Genomic DNA, 19,210 nt, shown 5'->3' on the forward strand with positions numbered 1-19,210 from the left:
TGGGGGACGTAACACAATGATTAAATACCCAGCTGCCCGACCCCAAGCGGTTCCGTGGGCTTCTGTCTCCCTTGCATTCCACGATTTCCCTTCAAAACTGCCCCGATCGCCTCTGGGGGAAGTGGTCAACAGCATACACCACACCACACTACACCGCCCGCCATGGCTGACGAGGAGAAGAGGGCGCTCGAGACCAGCACGGCCTCGGGCACCATTCGCCCATTCTCTGAAGGCCAACCACCCATCGAGGGTCCCAATGAGCTCAAAACGGAGCTGACGGTTGGGAATTCAGAAAAGGACCATGGATCCGACGGTGCCGAGGAGGAGGAGGAGGATTTGTGGAAGCCACTGAAGATGGAAGCCGATATTCCCTATGAGGAGAATCCGCTTACCATCAGAGCCGTTGTTGTTGGTTGCATTCTGGGCTCTCTCGTCGCTGCTTCCAACTTGTACCTTGGTGAGCGATCTTGTCTGCTCTTCTCCAGACATGTTGGTTAATCATCATGTTCAGGTCTCAAAACTGGCTTCACCTTCAGCGCCAACATGTTTGGTGCCATTTTCGGTTATGGTATCCTCAAGTTTATGGAAAAGTCTGGTGGGCAGATTCCCATCATCGGCGGTTTGTTCGGTCCGCAGGAAAACTCCATCGTCCAGGCTGTCGCGACGGGTGCGGGTGGTACCGGCGGCATCTTCGTCGCCGCCATCCCCGCCATGTACCGTCTCGGTGTGATGCCCGAGGGCCACTCGCCCATGGATGACATTGGTGCCATCTTCACTATCACCCTGGTTTGCTCCTTTGTGGGACTGTTCTACGTAACGCCTCTCCGCAAGTTCTTCATTGTCCAGGTCGCCCGTGAGCTGAAGCTCATGTTCCCCACGCCGACCGCCGTCGCCCTTACTATCCGTTCCATGCACGCCGGCGCCGCCGGTAGCCTTGACGCCATGAAGAAGCTTAAGTGCCTCATGATCTGCTTCGTGGGAGCTCTGATTCACCGTGTCGTCTCGTACTACGCCATCGGCATCCTGTACGACTGGCACTTCTTCACGTGGATTCATATCTGGAGCGGCTACACCAGCTGGGCGCTCAACATTGAATCCTGGGGCTGGTATTTTGAATGGACCCCGGCCTTTATCGGTTCCGGCATCTTGATCGGTCTCAACCCCGCCATTTCCATGTTTGCCGGTGCCGTCATTGCCTGGGGTCTTATTGGTCCCCTGCTCGTGCACTACGGTGAATGCATCGGCATCCAGCTGTCTGAGGATCCCCAGTGGGACTCTTACTACAGTTTTGCCTCCCTCAGGAACCTCGGCACGGTTACGCCCTCTCCTCGATACTGGCTTCTCTGGCCCGGTGTCATGGTCATGGTGTGCTCGTCCATGGCCGAGCTCTTTGTCCAGTACAAGGTCATTTGGAGCGGCGTCAGCACCATCTGGAACCAGGGCTGCGGTGGCATCAACGGAATGTTGGTCAAGCGTGGCAAGTCCAGCAACTTCTTCGCCAAGCACGGCGCACCCAAGGTCAGGAGCGAGAGCATGGTTGAGGACCCTTTCCCACCAGAGCAACAGGTTAAGAACTGGATGTGGCTCGTTGGCCTTCTCGTGACGGTCGTCATCTCCATGATCATCTTCCACTTCCAGTGGGAGATGAACCCCGGTCTTACCCTGTTGGCCATCCTGCTTGCCTTCCTCTTCTCGTTCCTCGCCATCCAGATCGGCGCTGTTACCGACACGACCCCCCTGACGGCTGCCGCCAAGGCCTCGCAGCTCGTCTTTGGTGCTGCCACTTCGGGAGGTGGTTTCAGCATCAAGCATGCCCAGAAGCTCAACTTGGTGGCCGGTGGTATCGCGTCTGGCGGTGCTGATGTGGCTGCCGCCCTTGTCGGCGATTTCAGAACCGGTTTCTTGATCGGCACATCGCCCATCAAGCAGTGGGTTGGACAATGCATCGGCAGTTTCGTCTCGGTGTGGCTCGCACCAGGTCTGTTTGTCCTCTTCACGTCGGCCTACCCCTGCATCTGGAAAGGTGAGGCCGAGGGTGAGAACTGCGCTTTCGACGTCCCCTCCGTGTCCGCCTGGGCTGCCGTGGCCGAGGCTGTCACGGACCCCAACGTCAAGATTCCCTTTAGCAGCGGCATGTTTGCCATTGCCATGGGTATCTTGTCTGTTGCGCAGGTCGTCTTCCGTCATTTTTACCTGGTGGGCGAGCGTGAAAAGTACCGCAAGTGGCTGCCCAACTGGGGTGCCATCGCCCTCTCCTGGGTCATCCCCGCCCCGGTGTTTGCCAACGCTGCGTTACTCGGTGCCATCATCGCCGCGCTGTGGAGGAAGTACAACATGCGCACATGGGACATTTACGGCTATGCTGTGGCAGCTGGTGAGTTATTTTTAGTGTTTGGTTTCATAACATGTGACTGACTGTGTTGTTCAAACAGGTTTCATTGCCGGCGAGGGCCTTGGTGGTGTTGTCGGCGCTGTCCTTACGCTGGCCGGCGTCGACGGAGCAGTCAAGGGCACACAGATTGCCTGCCCACTCAACTCTTGCTGATACGTTCGTAGAGCGGGTTGTACATGATTGCTTATTGTGTTTATGGTTGGATATGATTTAAATGGGTGTAATGATTTGAAAGCAGCGTATACCATTGATTTTCTTCTCAAATAATTGGATTCATGATGTTTATCGTGCAGAGAGTGATGATGCTATAGCTATCTTGAATTTCCCAGCCTACGCCTGCGGAACGGCAGTTGCCCAAGGGTACGATGTGGCCAGGGGGGTGTTGTAGGTGCCCAGGCTGTGAAAGTTTCTGGTGGTGGTGGTGTTGAAAAAGATCTTTTGCACAAAGGGCAGGATCCCGTTACTGCTTCGGTCAGCATTTTCTTCCACACAAATTGGTCAGGCATGCGGAAAACGTACAACCCGCTCATATCACAATGTCCTCCGCTCCTGACATTGATTCCAATCTTGTCCCCCGCCCCAAGCCAGTCATACACCACCTTGGCCGCTGGGAAAATGACGGTTGCCGTCCCTTTGCTGTTCACAAACTGGTCGCCCGTTCCCTGGTCTATAATCAACGCCCGCGGAGCGATGGCAGCGGCAATGGTGTGCGCGTCAAAGGGCAGGTTCTCGTGGTGGTTCATAAAACTCCCCAGCTTGGAATTCGACCACCACCCGGCACCCTGCTTGCTGTTCTCGAGGTTCTCCCCCTGCCCGGACAGCGTAAAGTACCGGTACGGTCCCAGCCCCTGAACGCCAGAAGACATGGGCATGGTGACGGTGATGCGCTTGTCAAACAGCCCCGCGACCAGGGCGGCTTTCCCCAGACGGGAGCAGCCAGTCACACCGACGCGGTAGGGGTCGATCTCTGGGACAATGAGCTGGATCGCGTCGAGGGTGCGGTGGAAGCCCCAGGCCCAGGCGGTCAGGACGCCAATGTCGCGGCCGTTGTAGATGCTCCAAAAGGCTCCCGTCTTTGAGTTGCTGTCGGGGGCCACGGTGGTGTAGTCGAACTGGGCGACGGCGATGCCGGCTTGGAGGTAGGGCTGGTTTTGCATGCCGCCTATGTTGATCACGACGGGCGCCGGATGGGAGCTGCTCGCTCCGGAGGGCAGCTGGATGGTGGCCTTGAAGGAGCCGCGTTTGTTTTGGGGACCCGTGACGGTGATTTGCAGGGTCGTGCCTGACCGGGTGGCTTCGACCTTTTCCTGGGTTGGGTCGGGGTAGTACCCGAATTGGTATTCTTGGAGGAGCTGGAGGATCTCGGGTTGGCGGCACTGGTACCACTCAGCACGGGACTTGATGCGGTTGGGGGCGTTGCCGGTCATGACATCGCGGGCAAAGGTCGAGGAACCGGCGGCGTTGTCGGTGGTGGTGTACTTTAACGGTAAAAAGGGGTCAGGGAGCGAGGACTGGAGTGGGAGTTGTTGCCAGGTCGGGAAGGGAGAAGGCAAGGGTGCGCATTGGACTTGACTGGGGGAGATCTCTTGGTCATTCTCACTAGATGCTGGTGCCGCAGCCGATAAAACGGCTGCTGTCGCCGCAGTGAAGAGAATAGAGTAACGCATGATGATTTGCTCTTGGACAGGTATCTAGCGATTTGCTCTTCAAGAAGCTGCACTCCGGCCTTGTCTGATATAAGACGGCCAAGAAAAGCTGGGGTACATCAACCTCGTGGCATTAATCCCCGAACCCGTGCATCCCGTCACCCGGATGCTTGGTCCTTGTGGGGTAGAGCCGTGTTGATGATGGGTTGATCCGTATTAGCCATATTGACGCGGCGTAAAAGGTGCCGGGCAAACAAGGCACTCTGGGAGTTCTGTCATGTAAATCAGAGGCTTGATCGGGAACAAGATTCAAAACAAACAACGTGTGAGGGTTACAGTCGAGATTTATCCGTCTTGTGTTTCCACCAACTGGAATCACCTGGCGTTTGTTGTTTAATAAACAAGAGAAATATTTCCTGAAACCAGGTATTATAGAACCGAACTGAGATGCTGAGAATCAGTTTTCAAACCTGACAGCGCCTTTTCTCCAGAACCTCCTTTCAACCGGCCGTCAGTTCATTCCAGGAACCAAAGAAAAGAACATGACAACAGGGCCGGACCCCTACACCTTCTGGGCCGCCTTTTCATCCTCATACTGAACAGTGAATTCAGTGACCTGGGCAATGCCGTTCTTGCCTGGGTTCACCTTCTCCCCGTTCTGCACCAGGATTCCTCGGTCGCTCTGGTCGTCGTCACCCAGGCGGTGAAGCTCGAGATCGCTGCCGGTGGGGGCGGGCCGGCTGGAGATGGTGATCATTCTGCTGCGGTTGCCACTGGCACCGGTTTCCTTGACGTAGCCGCTGTGGTATTGTCTCGAGGTTTTGGCGTCACGAACGAGAACACGAAGCATGGGGATAGAGGCGGCGATGATCGATGCGGAAACCTCGGCGTTGCCCCAAATCCAAAGGTCAATGGCGTCGGCTATTTTAAGGTCGGTCAGCAAAACGTCCTTCTCTACAGCAGTGTGGGGGACCTACCAAAATCCTCAGACAACATGACATTAACCATGCTGGTCTTGATGATGGCCGTGATGCCAGCAAAAATACCCATGCTCATGGCGATACCCACACCGATCTTCTCGCTGTTTCTCATCTGGAGGCCCCAGAGGAACTTCCACGGGAGCATGGCAAGTGTCAAGTCCATAAAGGCCGAATACGAACCCGAAAAGATGTTGTAGCGAACCAAGATGTGCGGCGCCCAGCACGTGCCCTCGACGAACATGTCCCAGACTTTTTGAATAGGCGTGCAAGAGACCCAGGGAAACAAGGCGGACAGGCCCATGGCGATGTTCATGCTGATGATGCAGAACCAGGTGACCTTTTTGATCCAGCCGTCGGTGAGGTGAAGCAAGGTGATGCCGAAGGATGTCTTGGACCACACGGCAGCCGTGACGGAGAGGGTGCCCGAAATGTTCATGGGAAGCAAAAGGTGAATCATGTTCTCCATAGGGAAATCCCAAATGTGTTTGCCGTATCCCATTGTGGTCATGTAGGTCATCAAGGAAGATTCGGCGGTGATGCACAACTTGGCTCACGCGTCAGCACTGGGGACCTAGACAAGAGAATTGGGGGTATCGTGAGACTTACGATAGCTCCAATGAGAAAGTAATCATCCCACCACAAACTCTGCCTCTTGAGCATCCGGCAGTAGAGTCTCAGAGCCAAAAAGGCGCCAGCGACAAAAGTAAGGGTCCAGACGCAGGCCACGAGTTTTGGACCGGCATCGTCGTGAGGAAGGGCGGCCAGCTCGGCGGGAGTGAGCGCGACTGGGGTGGCGAACTGGTCCGGTTTGGTGCCGTCCTCTTGCGTAGTAAGGACTACGTCGGCCATCGTTGGTTGTCTGAATGTCGATCCGAAACTCGCCGGAAAGCTAATACAAGGTGAACGAAACAAAGGTAACGAATGTATGGAAGAACACAACCCCAACTGCCAACGGTTGGGCGGCTGGATCGGCCTGTGAAGCGAACAAAGATCTGCAGATGCTGAGATCGAGATTATCAGGGCAGCCGAGAGGATCAGGGGACCGGTGGCGGGAGGCGGTTGGAATTGTTATACAGAATATCCAAGATGGAAAGGATCGGAAGACACACATTCAACAGCTGTGGATAAACTGAGACCTAATACCATGGAACTATCATGCCCCCGAACTTCCCTTCCTTATCGACGTTTCTGCCGAGGGGTGGCCCTTGTCGTACTGACCTCCTGGGCTGGCAAGCAAACCCTGAAGGACAAAGGATTGTGTTGTGTGCAGCCTGGTGGAGAGGGTTGGCTTAGCCAGAAACGGAAAGGGGTAGATCGAGCCCAGAACTATTGTGGATGTTTCGTTTGGGTTTTTGTTTTCGACCAGCATGGTCCCCGAAGCTTCCATATCGACATCAAGGGGCGCCGCCTTCAGGGTCACCGCGTAGCGTAGGGACTTGACCATTGATTCGCTTCTGTTCTGATGGATCCTTGGCCCCTACTTTGCCAATAGCTTGGGATGTTGCTGACACACTCCAGGACAGAGAGGAGAAAATGTGGCCTATAATTTTATTCTTCGACATGATGCCATTCTGCGAAGAGCATCCTCCACGGGCCAACCAGCGTTTGTGTTTGTTTCCGCTCCTCGCGTGACTTGACAGCGGCAGTTGCACCTCTGTAGATACTGTATGCTTGTTAACATATATGCCTGCAAGAGCCTTGACGAGGTTTTTGTGATCTCAGTCACTTAGTTTTGAATGTTACCCTGAGGTCGCACTGCTAACAACAGGCTTCCCCGCGTGCACGTTGCCGGGACCCTAGTGTGTTGTAGTGAATATCCCTAGTTCCACCTTCACAAGCCACCCTTTTTTCTTTTTCTTCTTTAGGTCATCTGTGTGGTAGACTTTGCTTGTTGCTTTTCTCCTCTAGCTCCCAAGCGACTGGTGGCCCACGAGGATCCTTTCGGTGGAGCCTGACTTGTTTGACGAGATCGATCAACAGTGCTCACAGGGCGATGCTGAGGAGTCAAAATCGGACGGTGGAGACGGGAAAAACAGAGAGGCCCAAGCTTGTTCTTCTCTTTGATAAAAAAGCGGCATGAAAATGGCTGGCTCTTCCCGTCCGAGGCGGACCGGCAACGGCCAGCGGGTGGTGCGTCCAAGCGAGCCTCCGTGAATCCCGCGGTTATTCTGACCGAAGAAGAATTGAAGGATTTCAAACCCGGACAACACGTTTCGGCACACGGCAGTGCCCGATCACAGGCACCAGTCAAGCTCCCTCGCCCAGTCCCCGAACCCCGACCCTACCAGCGATTCTCTTTCCTGTTGTGGTGATCTGGCAACTTTGTTGCCTCTATCAATTTAAACTTTTTGACGACTGGGCCCACGCCTCTGGTGCCTGTGGGGTACGTGCTGGGATGCCCTGCTCTTGAGTATGGCAGCAGCTGGGATCAATTCTTGCGCGGCACTGTGGAGTACCGATCACAAGGCTTGGGTGGCCTCAGCTCTTGCTTGAGTCTTGATATCAAGATGCTAGCTGATGACAACACGGCCTTCTCTCAGCACGACGACGATGCCGCAAAGACTGTCCACCAATAGAAACCTAACGCGGCATCGCCAGCCGACAAAAGATCGGCCAAGTGGACTAGCTCTACTGGTCTGTGACGCCGGCGTTGGCTCGGTCCATATGGAGTGTATGGATGGATATGCGGTCCTATAGGAAGAGGGCCGGAGTTGCTTAGCGGGCATTTATATCTTGATGGGGCTGAAAGCTTGGACGCTTTAATACCGCCGTGCTGGAGCCGAAAGATAATATGCATAAATGTCAGGGGTCGCATTGGGCTGACCAAATTTGAGTTCAATATACACCAAGAGGATGCCATCCAAAAAAGGCATGTCCAACTGTCTATGCACAGGGCCAGGTAGATATACAATATCAACGCAGGCAACCATCCCTACCCGGCTTTGGGCTGTGCTCGGGCCTTTTCGGTTTGTGTAGTTGGCGCCGGCATCTTGGCTGATACTTTGCTTGATCCCCAGAACAGACCATCAACATCCAACCCCACCACCTTGAAAGCTCCACAGGCAAGGTACACCACCAGCCCAACAACAGCGATGAGATCCAGAATGTGCACCAGCCACCACAGGTGCTGCGTCCCCAGCGGGCAAGTGTCGTAGTCGGCCTTCCACTGCCAGCTCTCCTCGTCGAACCAGATGCTCAACAAGCCTGCGTTTCCGCCAAAGTCTCCCATCATGCTCCTGACGGTGATCTCTCTGACGCCTGGGACACCCTCCGCTTCTTTGCCCACCGTCTTTTCCCTCACCGCTTGCCTCCACCGCTTCACCTGCCACTCCAACTCTCCACCCTCGGCCGTCTGGTTCACATAATGATACGTGTCACAACCAGCATGGTCGTGGCCGTTAAGAATAATGCCTCTTCTCCCCTTGCCGCCACCCGGGGCACTGGGAGAAGCTGACATGCCCAAGATTCCTTCCAGAAAGCCTTTTGACGCGGCAACACTGAGCTGGTTTTGCTCTTTCAGAGTCCCGTCGTGCGAGTGGAATTCGAAAAAGGGCTGGTCGACGCAGACACCGGTTGGTTTGTACAGCGGGATATGGGTCAAAATCACGGTATAGTGCCCCTCAAACTCGACTGCGGCCGCGGTGTTGATGACATTGTTGATAAAGGTATAAGTATCGTCTTGCAGTTGGGTCGAGAGCGCCGGGGTGTCGAGGTTCATGTCGTTGAGCACCACCAATCTCAGCTCGGGGATCAGCCTGGTGGACTCGGTGTTGGTGTCGGGATCATATAGAGTCTTGCTGTCGAAACCTTCGGGCAGGGGCAGCTCAAACCGCAGCTCGTAGTTGATCTTTCCAAACGCCTTCTCGAAGCGCGCCGTCAGATTCGTGGTGATGTCTCCCGCATAGCCAATGTCGTGGTTGCCCGCCACGTTGATGATGCGCCTGGCCCAGGTGGTGTCATTGTCAAAGCGGGAGAGGTACCCGGACAGATCGTACTCCTCGGCCGGATACGCCTGCAGAGAATTGGGCACCTTTTCTGCGCCGCGAAAGACACGGTTCCAGTATCGGTTCGCGCGCTTGGTGAACTCGGCCTCGTTGAGCCACTGGCTACCGACAAGATCGCCCAATACCGTTACGTGTGTGGGGCGAGTCCACCAGTGGACAGACCGATAGATGTGGGCAAGGTAAAAATCGTTGCCGAACAGGTCGATGATCTTGCGGACCGACTCGAAAAAGTTGAAGGTGTCCTCTAGCAGAATATCGACAACATCGTGGAGGGCTTGCTTGATGCCGAGTCGCGACAGCTTAAAGTTGCGAACGAGAGATTTCGCATGGGGGAAAACGCCGAGGTATTCAATCGGAATCGAGGTAGAACCCTCCAACTGCGGATCGCCGAGGGTCAGGAGACGGAAAGGGGCTTTTTTCGAGGGGAGCGCCGGGGCGGGAGGTTCCTCGATGCTCGAGTTGATCGCTGTCGCTGTCGCTGTCGCCGTCGTATTGGCGAGAAAAGCGGGGACCCAGTGGGATTTGGCCGTTTCGAGGAAAGGCGACCGTGTTTCCGACGACGAAGAGGGCGGCAGCGGAAATGCGCAGGTGCCAAAAACTGGGTACAGGTAGAGGTAAATCGTCAGGGCGAAGGAGACGGGAATGAGGACGCGCAAGACATGGCGAAGAATCGCCGTCGGCTTTGGGAAGCTGCAGAATCGCGTCATGACATTTTCTTTTTGAGATTACGAATTACAAGAAAATCAGAAAGGAGCGAAGAGAAGGAAAAAAGAATGAGGAAAATAAAAATCCGTTATTGGCGTCGTCGAGGTTGATCATCAGGTTCGATAGAAACAATGGAAACGTCCCAGAAAAAGTTGGACCCCGAAAGTGGCACTTGTCAGCGAGCGCGTGCCACTGCAACGTCAAAGTCGAGTCGCGGCACGGCACATCAGACGCGGCGGCGGTTGGTTGGTTGGAGGCGAGGGTTAGGGTCCACTTGAAAATAGGAGGCCCCTTTTCATTTCATTGGACATCAGCAAAGTAGTGAATGACTGTTTTATTCTTCTACCCTCGAGCTAAGAAGTTCTTGCCAGAGTGGCCCAACTCGACAGTACAAGAATATCACAAAACAAATGCAATGCAAAATGACAGAAAACAAGGAAATAATGAGATAACTAAACGAGTGGCCGCCCAGATATCCAAGCTGCTGTTAGCACAGAAAAAGAGCAATGCAAAAAAGACCAAGGCTCAAACGTCCATCACTGATCTAATCCAATCCCAGTCATCCATCCTCATAAATGCTTTTGTTGATTTTGTTGAACATTGTCGGCAAGCCTAGGCCTGGACCTTGTTACCCTGGAGCTGACCTTGGTTCTGGCCGGAGTTGTTGGAATCAAAGCGCTGCTGCTGCTGCCCCTGCTGTCCCTGATTCTGGCCGGAGTTGTTGGAATCAAAGCGCTGCTGCTGCTGCCCCTGCTGTCCCTGATTCTGGCCGGAGTTGTTGGAATCAAAGCGCTGCTGCTGCTGCCCCTGTTGTCCCTGCTGCCCTTGGAGCGAGCCTGACATCTTGTCGGCGTCGTTGTTGAAGCAGTCGCGGAGCCTGTTTCTTGGTCAGTTCTCTTGTTCTCACGCCGGGAGAGGGATGAACTCACATGTTGATGTCACCCTGCTGGCCAGCGACGTAGAGGCACTTCTTGAGCTCGTCCTGGATTTGTCCCCATTGCTGTCCCTGATCCGAAGAGCCAAGAACCTTCTCAGCCTTTGCGTCCTGCCCATTGGTCATGCCAGAGTTGGTGTTTTGATGCTCGGCACGGCCAGAAAGGCGGCCCTGGTTATTGTTCTCGCCCTTGTTGAGGAGCTGAGAGGACGAGATACCCTTCTCAAGCTTCTGCTGCATCGGGGTATCCTCCTGATTGTAAGTCTTCATCTGGGCGGGCTGGACAAACTTGGTGGACTCGCTGTCGCCCTCATTGTTGGTGCTTGCGCTGGAGCCCTTGGAGGAAGACTGTCCCTGACCGCGGGGCTGGACCTTCTCGTGCTGGGAAATGACAATCGTGGGGACATCCTGCTCCTTCATGGCTGGGTTCTGGTGTTCACCGCCCTTGATAGCGGACTGGAGCTGCCCGTTGGTCGACAGTTGGCCTTGGTTGCCATTATCCAGATTGATTCTCTGGTTTTGACCCTGTGTGAGACCCTCGTCCTTGTTGACGTTGTTGCCGAGTGGCTGCTCAAGCTGGCCGTTTCTCAGGCGCTGTCTCTCTTGCTCGAGACTGTTCTGGGGGTAGGTGTTGGACTCGAAACGGCCAGCGTTGCCGAGGGCACCAGAGCCCATGGGGCCCTGCTGCTGCTGGCCTTGAACCTCGGAGCGGCGGACTTGGGTCTTGCCCTTGCCCTCTTGCTGGCGCTCAAGGTTCTGCTGCTGCTGGGGACCAAAGAGAAGCTCCCGGATCTTGTCGAGGGTGGTCATGAGCTGCCCATTCTCTTGAGCTTGCTGTTGATGCTGCTGCTGCTGCTGGCCGTTGTTGTTCTTGTGAAGCCCAGAGTTGACCTCGGAGCGGGGCTGGTACTGCTGCTCCTTGGTGAAGGGGATATTGGAGCCGCCAGACGTAGTCGAAAGCTGGAGGCTCTCGTGATTGAGCTCCTTCTTGCCAAGGTAATCGCCGGACTTGTCGTAGAGACCGTTGTTGCCGGTGTTGCTGCCACCCATCTGGTTTCCGGAGTCGGCGCCGTGGCCAGCGGCGAACATTAGGTCGTGGGAGCGGGTAGACAGACCGCCATTGCCGTTCTGGCGGGTCTTGTCAAAGCGGCCTTGCTGACCCTGTTGACCTTGCTGAGCGCCCTGGTCGTTGCCGCTCGAGATGCGGGTGTTTCCACCGTTGTGGGGGCAGTTGCCGTTTCCGCAGCTGGAGGCGGGAAGGGCTGAGCCTGTTGCCGCAATGGCGATGGTGGTGAGAACGGTGCGAGAAATATGCATCTTGGCGACAAGAGAGGCTTCAACAAGGACAACTTTTTGGAACCGACTGGAACTGAGTAGAGAAAGACTGTATGAATGCAGAGATGTATGCGTTGGATGATGAGATATTCCAAACGCCAAATCGGGGGAGGAAGATGGAAATATATATCCCTTTCGGTCCTCAACATCCCAACCACGCCCGAGTTGAAGTCAACGAGAATTACCCTCTTGTTCTACAGCGTTGAGCAAACCAGCCCGGCCAGAACTCGCCTTGCTGTCTGCGCGAGCCAGAGTGATCGACCACGTCAAGAAAGACACCAAGCCAGCTCATGGCGACTGGGTAGCAAGAAACAGGCAAGCGCCCGGCTCGTCACCCATACAAACCACGTCGTGACCCGGCCGCTATCGACCACCCACCACCTCTGTCACCTCAATCTCGGTGGGGGAGAGAAAGTCGTGGTCGTCACCGGTTGCAATGGTCCCCCTGGCCTAGGTCATTGCGCTTCTAGACCGGCAGGACGATGGTTCCTGTTGCCCAGGTCTGTCAGCTCTCGTGAGGACTGTCCAGTGGCTAACTTGAACGTAACACCCGCCTCCTTGCCCACGTTGACCGTACCTTTCTGACAACTCCTTTCCACCAAGGCTTTGACAGGCGAAGGAAAGAGAAAAAAAAAGATATCATCCCGGACCATCACCAAAGTTGAGTATGCCAAACATGTCGTGAAACCGGTCTGTGCTGTTCCACCACCCCAACATCAGCGTGCAACATTAGGCTCCCCATTTGGGCGGTTTGGCACTGCTTGTACTCATCCGAGATCTGCCAGGTCACTAAATGAGGTTGCTCAACCAGTACGAAATGCCTGTCAGGGACCCTTGCATGTCACCATCGCCCCCTCTTCCACCTCACGTAGCAAGACGTTGTGTCGTGCCATGGTCGGCCATCAGTCGGAGCCTCTTGTCACATATTCTCCTTGCCGTCCAAGCCAGAGGGCAAAAAGTCTTGTTCCACCTCAAACGTCTTGTCATGCCGATATAGGGAAAGAAAAAAAGTGAAGTGACAAATTATACGCATACATTTTTCCCCTTGATCGCCGGTAATCGTACATACAAATCAACCTGGTCGCTTTTTTCGCCGCCCTGCTGCATTACCATGACCCCTATGTGCCGCTGTCCCAACGTAGCCGTGGCTCACATGCTGCTGCTGCTGCTGCTCCTCCGGCCACCCTGTCCGAGACAGAAAGAGAGAGGTCATTCTCCCAATCTTCTCGAGCATCAGAGAGGAAGAAAAAGAGTGGTTGGACTATTGTTACATGGTGGGGGTGTTCAGGTCTACGCCGTCTTGGGCCCCGAAGTGCTATCTGTTGAGGATGAGGCTGATGTCTCCTCATCCTTGACGAACCAGCTGAACATGGACGACTTCATGCTCTTCATGGCTTCCTTCTGCATCTTCTCCTGGAGCTCTTGCTCTTCCTTCAGCCACTTCTCGCCATTCTTGCGGATCTCCTCCTCCAGCGCCAAGTAGTTACGCATGCCTCTCTCACGCGCGATGTCCTGTAGCATCTTGCCCTTGGCAAACGCCTCGGTGGGGTTCTCCTCACCCTCCGTCACCATCAAGCTCATGTTGCTTGGCTTGAGGCCGAGATGGCTGCTCAGCCAGCCGATGCCGCCGCCCGAGGCCTTAACCTTGTTGGCACCCAGCCTGCGCTGATGCTCGGCGCGGGCGAGGGCCTCACGGCGGGCAAACTCGACTGGAATGTTCTTGCCCTCGAACGACTTGAGGACTTTGCGGACGTCATCGTACTGCATGGTGTGAATAAACTCCAAAAAGGGGACGAGATCGACCAGGTCCTTGTCTTTGGGGTTGCCCTTCCACTTAGGGAGGATGATGGCGTTCTCGGGCTGGGCACGGACGTGCTTGGCTTCGGTGTCGATGATGATCACCTTGGACAGATCACGGTTGAGGTACGACAAATCCTGGAGACACGTGTGTAAGTCTAACGGCGTCCATGTCAGATAGGGGAGGGCTGGCAGTCATACCTTGATGATCTCGCCATCCTTGTACTTTGTGGCTTCACGGAAGAGGGGCCACATAATGAAACGGTAGGGATCCAGTTTGCGCACCAGCGGCTCGCCGGTGCCCCAGGGGACGGTGGTGAAGAGGACGATTTCGTAGTACTGCGAGAGGTAGTGCAAAAAGTAGTCCACGCCCGGCCGCTTTGCCACACGCCATCCATGCTCGCGACTCCATTCGCTGTGAATCAGCATATCCTCCAGACTGATGCACAAGGTGTAGGGACGTTCAAAGGACGGGTCAGGGTCGGGGAGCAGCTTCTCAAATGACGGCTCCTGATAGTATGTGACAGTCTCCGTCATGCGTGACACGGCGCGCTTCCACCAGAGCCCCAGACTCCAGCCGTTGCCAACACTGGGGTTTTTGGCGAGCTCCTCCTCGCTCCATTCCCTGCCCAGATACACGGTGCCTCCGACAGCACCCAAGCCAGCAGAGGCGAGTGCGAAATAGGTCCACCACTTCCGCTTGCGCTCCGACGACGAGACATAGGCAGAAGCGGGAAGCTCACCCTTTGGCCTCTTTCTCCCGCCGCTGCCACCCCCATCACCACCGCTCCCAGCACCCGCCGCTTCGGCCTCCGAAGCCGCCTCGTCTCCGATGGTGGACTTGTCTGTAGCACCGGCCCGTTCGTATTCCAAAGTCGAAGGGATGCCCTGTGTCAGGTCTGGAAGCTTGGACAGATCGGGTATCGGTTCTTCGGGCTCCTGTTCCTGGGGTGTGGTTGACTTGGCCTCTGTCTCAGCGGTCAACGACGGTGGTGGTGGTGGTGATGGCGGGGCATCTGGTTGCTTTGGTTGCTGCTGTTGTTCGGCAGCGGCCCTTTGTGACGGTGATTGTTTTGGAGCATTAAACCTCGACTTGTTGTCTTTGGTCATTCCTCGGGCCCATACGGCCGGCAATGTCTGGCGGGGGAAGGCCGACGACGCCGCAAAAGCCGCAGCTCTCGCACCCGCAACCGGGCGCGCAGCAGCTCGTGCCAGCATCATGACTTTGGTTGTCTGGATGTTGCTGCTTCAGTCTCTCGGGGGTCCTCCTCGGTCTCGGCTACGGTCGGCGATATCGTATGAAAGAATAGAAGTGGAAGCAGCTGGATGTGAAGATGGGTTGCAAGTTGTCAAAGTGCTCCAACCTCAATGACAGCTGAATAACTGACCAGTCGAGGCCCATACCTTGGTCCAAAGCTCTGACCAAAAAATCTCAAAACCTTCTTGCTGCACATCTGCCAAGCAGTCGTTGGAGTCAAAAAGCCCACACAATCCCTGCCACTGCCGGCCATCTGCCACCTGCAGGCCAATCGCATGTTCTCAACTCGATCGCCGATAAGCCGATAAGCCCGCAGTGGTGGGTCCAGTCTTTCGTCATGGTGAACTGGCTGTCGGAGAATCCCGCTCTCACGTGCCCCACCCTTGTGATGGCCCGCATGCCATTGAGCATTGAGCCATGGGATTCGGTTCAATCATCAACTGCCTTTCTGCATCGATGCAGTCGTCGAACCTGTGCCTGAAGTACCTGCCCTCCCCTGTGAGATTGAACCTATCATTCATCCATTTTCCCTCATCTACCTGGTATGGTTTAAAAGTCGCGGCTGTTTCCTCCTGGTTCTCCGTTCTCCACCCCTGCGATTCCATGATTCGCACCTTCATCCCAGCCAAAGCATCAATTCTTCTGTCACATCTGCCTGCCATGGCCGCCGCGGATGCATTCTAGAGGGTGGTCCACGAGTCGACTTTTTCCAGTGCTCACCATGGGACCACCCTCTGAGTTCTGCATTTGCGCCCGCCCAACAAGCACCCAGACTGTGCCTTTGCGATTAGCTGTTACAAACCAGAATTGACCGTAGGTTTCATCAGTCCGTCCCTCCAGCAAACATTTGCCACTACTAACTCGTAGCTCGGCGCTACACAGCCTTACTTTCGCCTTTTGCAAGCCAAGACTGAGCATTACTCGACTTCCAAACCTCCATACCACGCCCATATTCTTCCTCATAGATACCGCGGTATAGAGTAGCGCAGCATGGCCCGCCGAACGACGGCAAAGAGCCCTCGTGCCCGCGCCATTGCCTCCTCCTCTCTCGCCTCGTCCTCCGCCCGCCCCACGCCGGTTCCTTCGAGCGACGCGACCCCGGTCAGCTCGACCTACCCATCTACTTATGCCTCCGAGGCAGAACACGACTTGGATGATGACATGTTGAAGAAGATGCACGGATTGACCATCTCCGATATGCCCGGCGATTCTGTCACCGCGGCCGTGGTCAAGAAGGCCGAGCCAAAGAAGCCGTTCCGGTTCTTGGATCTGCCACCCGAGCTCCGGATCACCATTTATGGTTATTATTTTGCCGATGTCGACCGTGTTCTCGACCTGGATCCGGCAAATTACAAGCGCATCCACAAGAAGCTGGGCATCATGCGCACATGCAAGACGATTTACTATGAGGCAACCCACATGTTTTACAGCAGCCGTACTTTCCGACTGTTTCCTACGCATCCGGGCCGCTACTTCAAGACGAAGAAGCCTCTCCTTGCGCGCCTCAAACCACGTCAGCGTAACTGCTTGACATCCCTAGAGTTGCGGCTCGGCCCCGGCTGGAGCAAACCTCCCCGCGGATGGGTTGTGAACCCAGCGCTCGGGCTTGCTGATTGCGTCAACGTGCGCAAACTGACCGTTTTTGTCGAGTGCGATCCCAGTGATGGCATCTTCAACGGCTTCCGTCGTCACGATGGATATTACGAAGGCTTCAGCACCAGCCTTCTCAGCAGCGTTTTGGATGAGATGCCATTTATCGACTGCTTGACTTTTGACGCCTGGTCAAGCGTCAAGAAATCAGGCGCCATGATGCGTGCTCTGCTGGAACTTGCATATGCACGGGGCTTGTCAGTTCGCTGGGGTCCTGAAAGGGGTTGGGCCGACTTTGAAGACGAGGTGGAGGCTGTCCCCGAAGGCCATGTTGCTAATAATGCTATATTGAGCCAGGCTCCGCTTGGGATTGGGGTTGCGGTTGTGGCTTGAGGGTTTTCTTTTCTTTGGTTTGTGGACAACGGCTGGGTAACATGGGTATGGGCAACGGTTGGGTACGGTCATCATGATTATGAGCATATATGTTGTATTGCGCATCTCATCACTTCACCCATTCCAGCGGTGGATATTTTGCTGATTGTTGCCACTATTGCTCTGTGTTGCAGCAAGTATACCATCGAGGTCGTACTGATGAGTTTATGCTCACCTAACACCCTAGCATATCGAAAACCAACCGGCCTGCAGGTGTGCAAACAAAGGCGTTCGAGTTGTTGCCGTTATTACCGTCGGCGGCGAGTTAAACCCACAAGCCTCGACCGCGATTTGCTCAGGAACGAGCTGTGTTTGGCTGGCCCGCCCGAGAGTAACCGGAACTCCGCGGACTAGTTCACCTTTAAAGACCCCACCCATCATCATCATCATCACCATCATCACCATCATCACCATCATCACCATCATCACCATCATCACCATCATCACCATCATCACCATCACCATCATCACCATCACCATCATCACCATCACCATCATCACCATCACCATCATCACCATCACCATCATCACCATCACCATCATCACCATCACCATCATCACCATCACCATCATCACCATCACCATCATTGACAACTGCCCTGAGTCAAACGCACCAAACTATCGATACTGTCAAAATGGCCGCCTCATCCATCCGCAACTCACTCAAAAGCCACTGCCCCTGGGCCACCTTCCCATTGATCATCTCGGCCCCCATGCGTGTCATGTCGGGCCCTGCTCTCGCCCTCGCTGTCTCTGAGGCTGGAGGTTTGGGGTTCATCGGCCCCGGTATCAAGCCCGAGTCCATCCTGACTGATCTGACCGAAGCCGCCTCGCTATGTTCACAGCGGGCTTCTGACGCTACACGGCTCAGTGTCCAAAACGAGGGGGTTCTACCTGTTGGGATTGGGTTCCAGCTGTGGAATGGTGATCTCGGTTCGGCGAAGGAGGCGGCGGAAAAGTTTATCCCGGCGGCGATTTGGCTTTTTGCGCCAAAGGATGGGCAAAAGGATGTTGACGACTGGACTGAGGGGTTGAGGGGGGTGACCAAGGGGAAGAGTCAGATTTGGTTGCAGGTTGGGACTGTGGGTGAGGCGGTTGAGGCGGCAGAGTCGAAACGGGGGAGGCCAGATGTGCTGGTTGTCCAGGGACAGGAAGCAGGTGGGCATGGGAGGACCAGTGATGGGGCTAGTTTGGGGACGTTGGTGCCTGAGATCAAAGATACACTGGAGGAAAGGGGTGCAAGTGACATTCCACTGTTTGCGGCGGGAGGGATTGCTGATGGGAGGGGTGTGGCTGCAGCTCTGTGCCTGGGGGCATCTGGGGTGGTCATGGGGACAAGGTTTTTGTGTTCAAACGAGGCGAGAATCAAAAAGGGTTACCAGGATGCTGTGCTTGAGGCTAAAGACGGCGGAAAAAATACAGTTAGGACCCATCTGTACAATCACCTGAGGGGGACGTTTGGGTGGCCGGAAGAGAAGTGGGCGCCGAGGACAATTGTCAACAGAAGTTGGGAGGAACACACTCAGGGTGGCATTTCTTTTGATCAGCTGAAGGGGAAACACGACCAGAGTGTGAAAGAAGACGGCGATAAAGCCTGGGGAAGACAGACTGGCAGGACGGCAACATATGCTGGCAGTGGCGTTGGCTTGGTCAGAAGTGTTGACCCGGCAGGCGAAATTGTCAAAAAGACAAGGGAAGAGGCAAAGAAGATTTTGAGGGGCCTGCAGAGTGGGCTGCAAGTTTAGACAGGGCCATAGGCTGCTTTAACAAGGAGATTCTCGTACCACAAAACCATAAACAGGTGCCTCAGTGCATGCTCTGCAGGAGCTCGACAGCTTTCTACCGACATAGCTGGCAACACAGAGGTGATGTACTTGTCCCTCGTGATAGTATTCTGGTGTTTGTTGATTGAAGTGGATACCTCTAATCGCTTCAGGGGTTCAGGGGCATGTAAACAGGCAACAAGGATGAGAAAAATGCCGCCACCACCCCTGCTGTAGGTAGTCAATTGTGAAAACCCAAAAGTCCGACTCTGTAACCAAAAAGACGTCCATACACACCATCTAACCCAGCTTCGAAAGATGGATGGGAAGATTTCTCACGACTAACTTATTGCAGTGAAGCAGTCTAATCAGAA

General features: G+C 55.0%; 7 protein-coding genes across 7 annotated transcripts; 2 read left to right on the plus strand and 5 right to left on the minus strand.

Moving 5' to 3' along the window:
- Nucleotides 1-97: 97 nt before the first annotated feature.
- On the minus strand, nt 98-4,059 carry QC761_100780 (uncharacterized protein; the record flags this gene model as incomplete). The annotated part of the gene is made up of 2 exons (XM_062873327.1): nt 98-2,855; nt 2,912-4,059. The coding sequence occupies 2 exons, from the start codon at nt 4,057-4,059 to the stop codon at nt 2,723-2,725; spliced, it is 1,281 nt and encodes a 426-aa protein (XP_062735852.1). The 3' UTR covers nt 98-2,722.
- QC761_100790 (uncharacterized protein) lies at nt 163-2,656 on the plus strand (the record flags this gene model as incomplete). The annotated part of the gene is made up of 3 exons (XM_062873328.1): nt 163-457; nt 512-2,374; nt 2,433-2,656. 3 exons carry the CDS (start codon nt 163-165, stop codon nt 2,543-2,545), a joined length of 2,271 nt encoding a protein of 756 aa, XP_062735853.1. The 3' UTR covers nt 2,546-2,656.
- Nucleotides 4,060-4,600: 541 nt separating the features above from the next.
- Nucleotides 4,601-5,867, minus strand: QC761_100770 (uncharacterized protein; the record flags this gene model as incomplete). Its single annotated transcript, XM_062873326.1, has 3 exons — nt 4,601-4,959; nt 5,016-5,562; nt 5,625-5,867. The coding sequence occupies 3 exons, from the start codon at nt 5,865-5,867 to the stop codon at nt 4,601-4,603; spliced, it is 1,149 nt and encodes a 382-aa protein (XP_062735854.1).
- A 2,083-nt stretch (nt 5,868-7,950) lies between these two features.
- On the minus strand, nt 7,951-9,729 carry QC761_100760 (uncharacterized protein; the record flags this gene model as incomplete). The annotated part of the gene is made up of 1 exon (XM_062873325.1): nt 7,951-9,729. The coding sequence occupies one exon, from the start codon at nt 9,727-9,729 to the stop codon at nt 7,951-7,953; it is 1,779 nt and encodes a 592-aa protein (XP_062735855.1).
- Nucleotides 9,730-10,025: 296 nt separating this feature from the next.
- On the minus strand, nt 10,026-11,978 carry QC761_100750 (uncharacterized protein; the record flags this gene model as incomplete). The annotated part of the gene is made up of 2 exons (XM_062873324.1): nt 10,026-10,604; nt 10,657-11,978. The coding sequence occupies 2 exons, from the start codon at nt 11,976-11,978 to the stop codon at nt 10,340-10,342; spliced, it is 1,587 nt and encodes a 528-aa protein (XP_062735856.1). The 3' UTR covers nt 10,026-10,339.
- A 1,308-nt stretch (nt 11,979-13,286) lies between these two features.
- On the minus strand, nt 13,287-15,250 carry TIM50 (mitochondrial inner membrane protein required for protein import; the record flags this gene model as incomplete). The annotated part of the gene is made up of 2 exons (XM_062873323.1): nt 13,995-15,250; nt 13,287-13,931 (listed from the first exon to the last, which is right to left on the minus strand). Exons 1-2 carry the CDS (start codon nt 15,012-15,014, stop codon nt 13,287-13,289), a joined length of 1,665 nt encoding a protein of 554 aa, XP_062735857.1. The 5' UTR covers nt 15,015-15,250.
- A 791-nt stretch (nt 15,251-16,041) lies between these two features.
- Nucleotides 16,042-18,818, plus strand: QC761_0028760 (uncharacterized protein; the record flags this gene model as incomplete). The annotated part of the gene is made up of 3 exons (XM_062872215.1): nt 16,042-17,025; nt 17,261-17,286; nt 17,678-18,818. The coding sequence occupies 3 exons, from the start codon at nt 16,042-16,044 to the stop codon at nt 18,816-18,818; spliced, it is 2,151 nt and encodes a 716-aa protein (XP_062735858.1).
- Nucleotides 18,819-19,210: the final 392 nt, after the last annotated feature.

This window comes from Podospora bellae-mahoneyi (genome assembly GCF_035222275.1).
Source record: "Podospora bellae-mahoneyi strain CBS 112042 chromosome 1 map unlocalized CBS112042p_1.3, whole genome shotgun sequence".
NCBI classification, from domain to species: domain Eukaryota; kingdom Fungi; phylum Ascomycota; class Sordariomycetes; order Sordariales; family Podosporaceae; genus Podospora; species Podospora bellae-mahoneyi.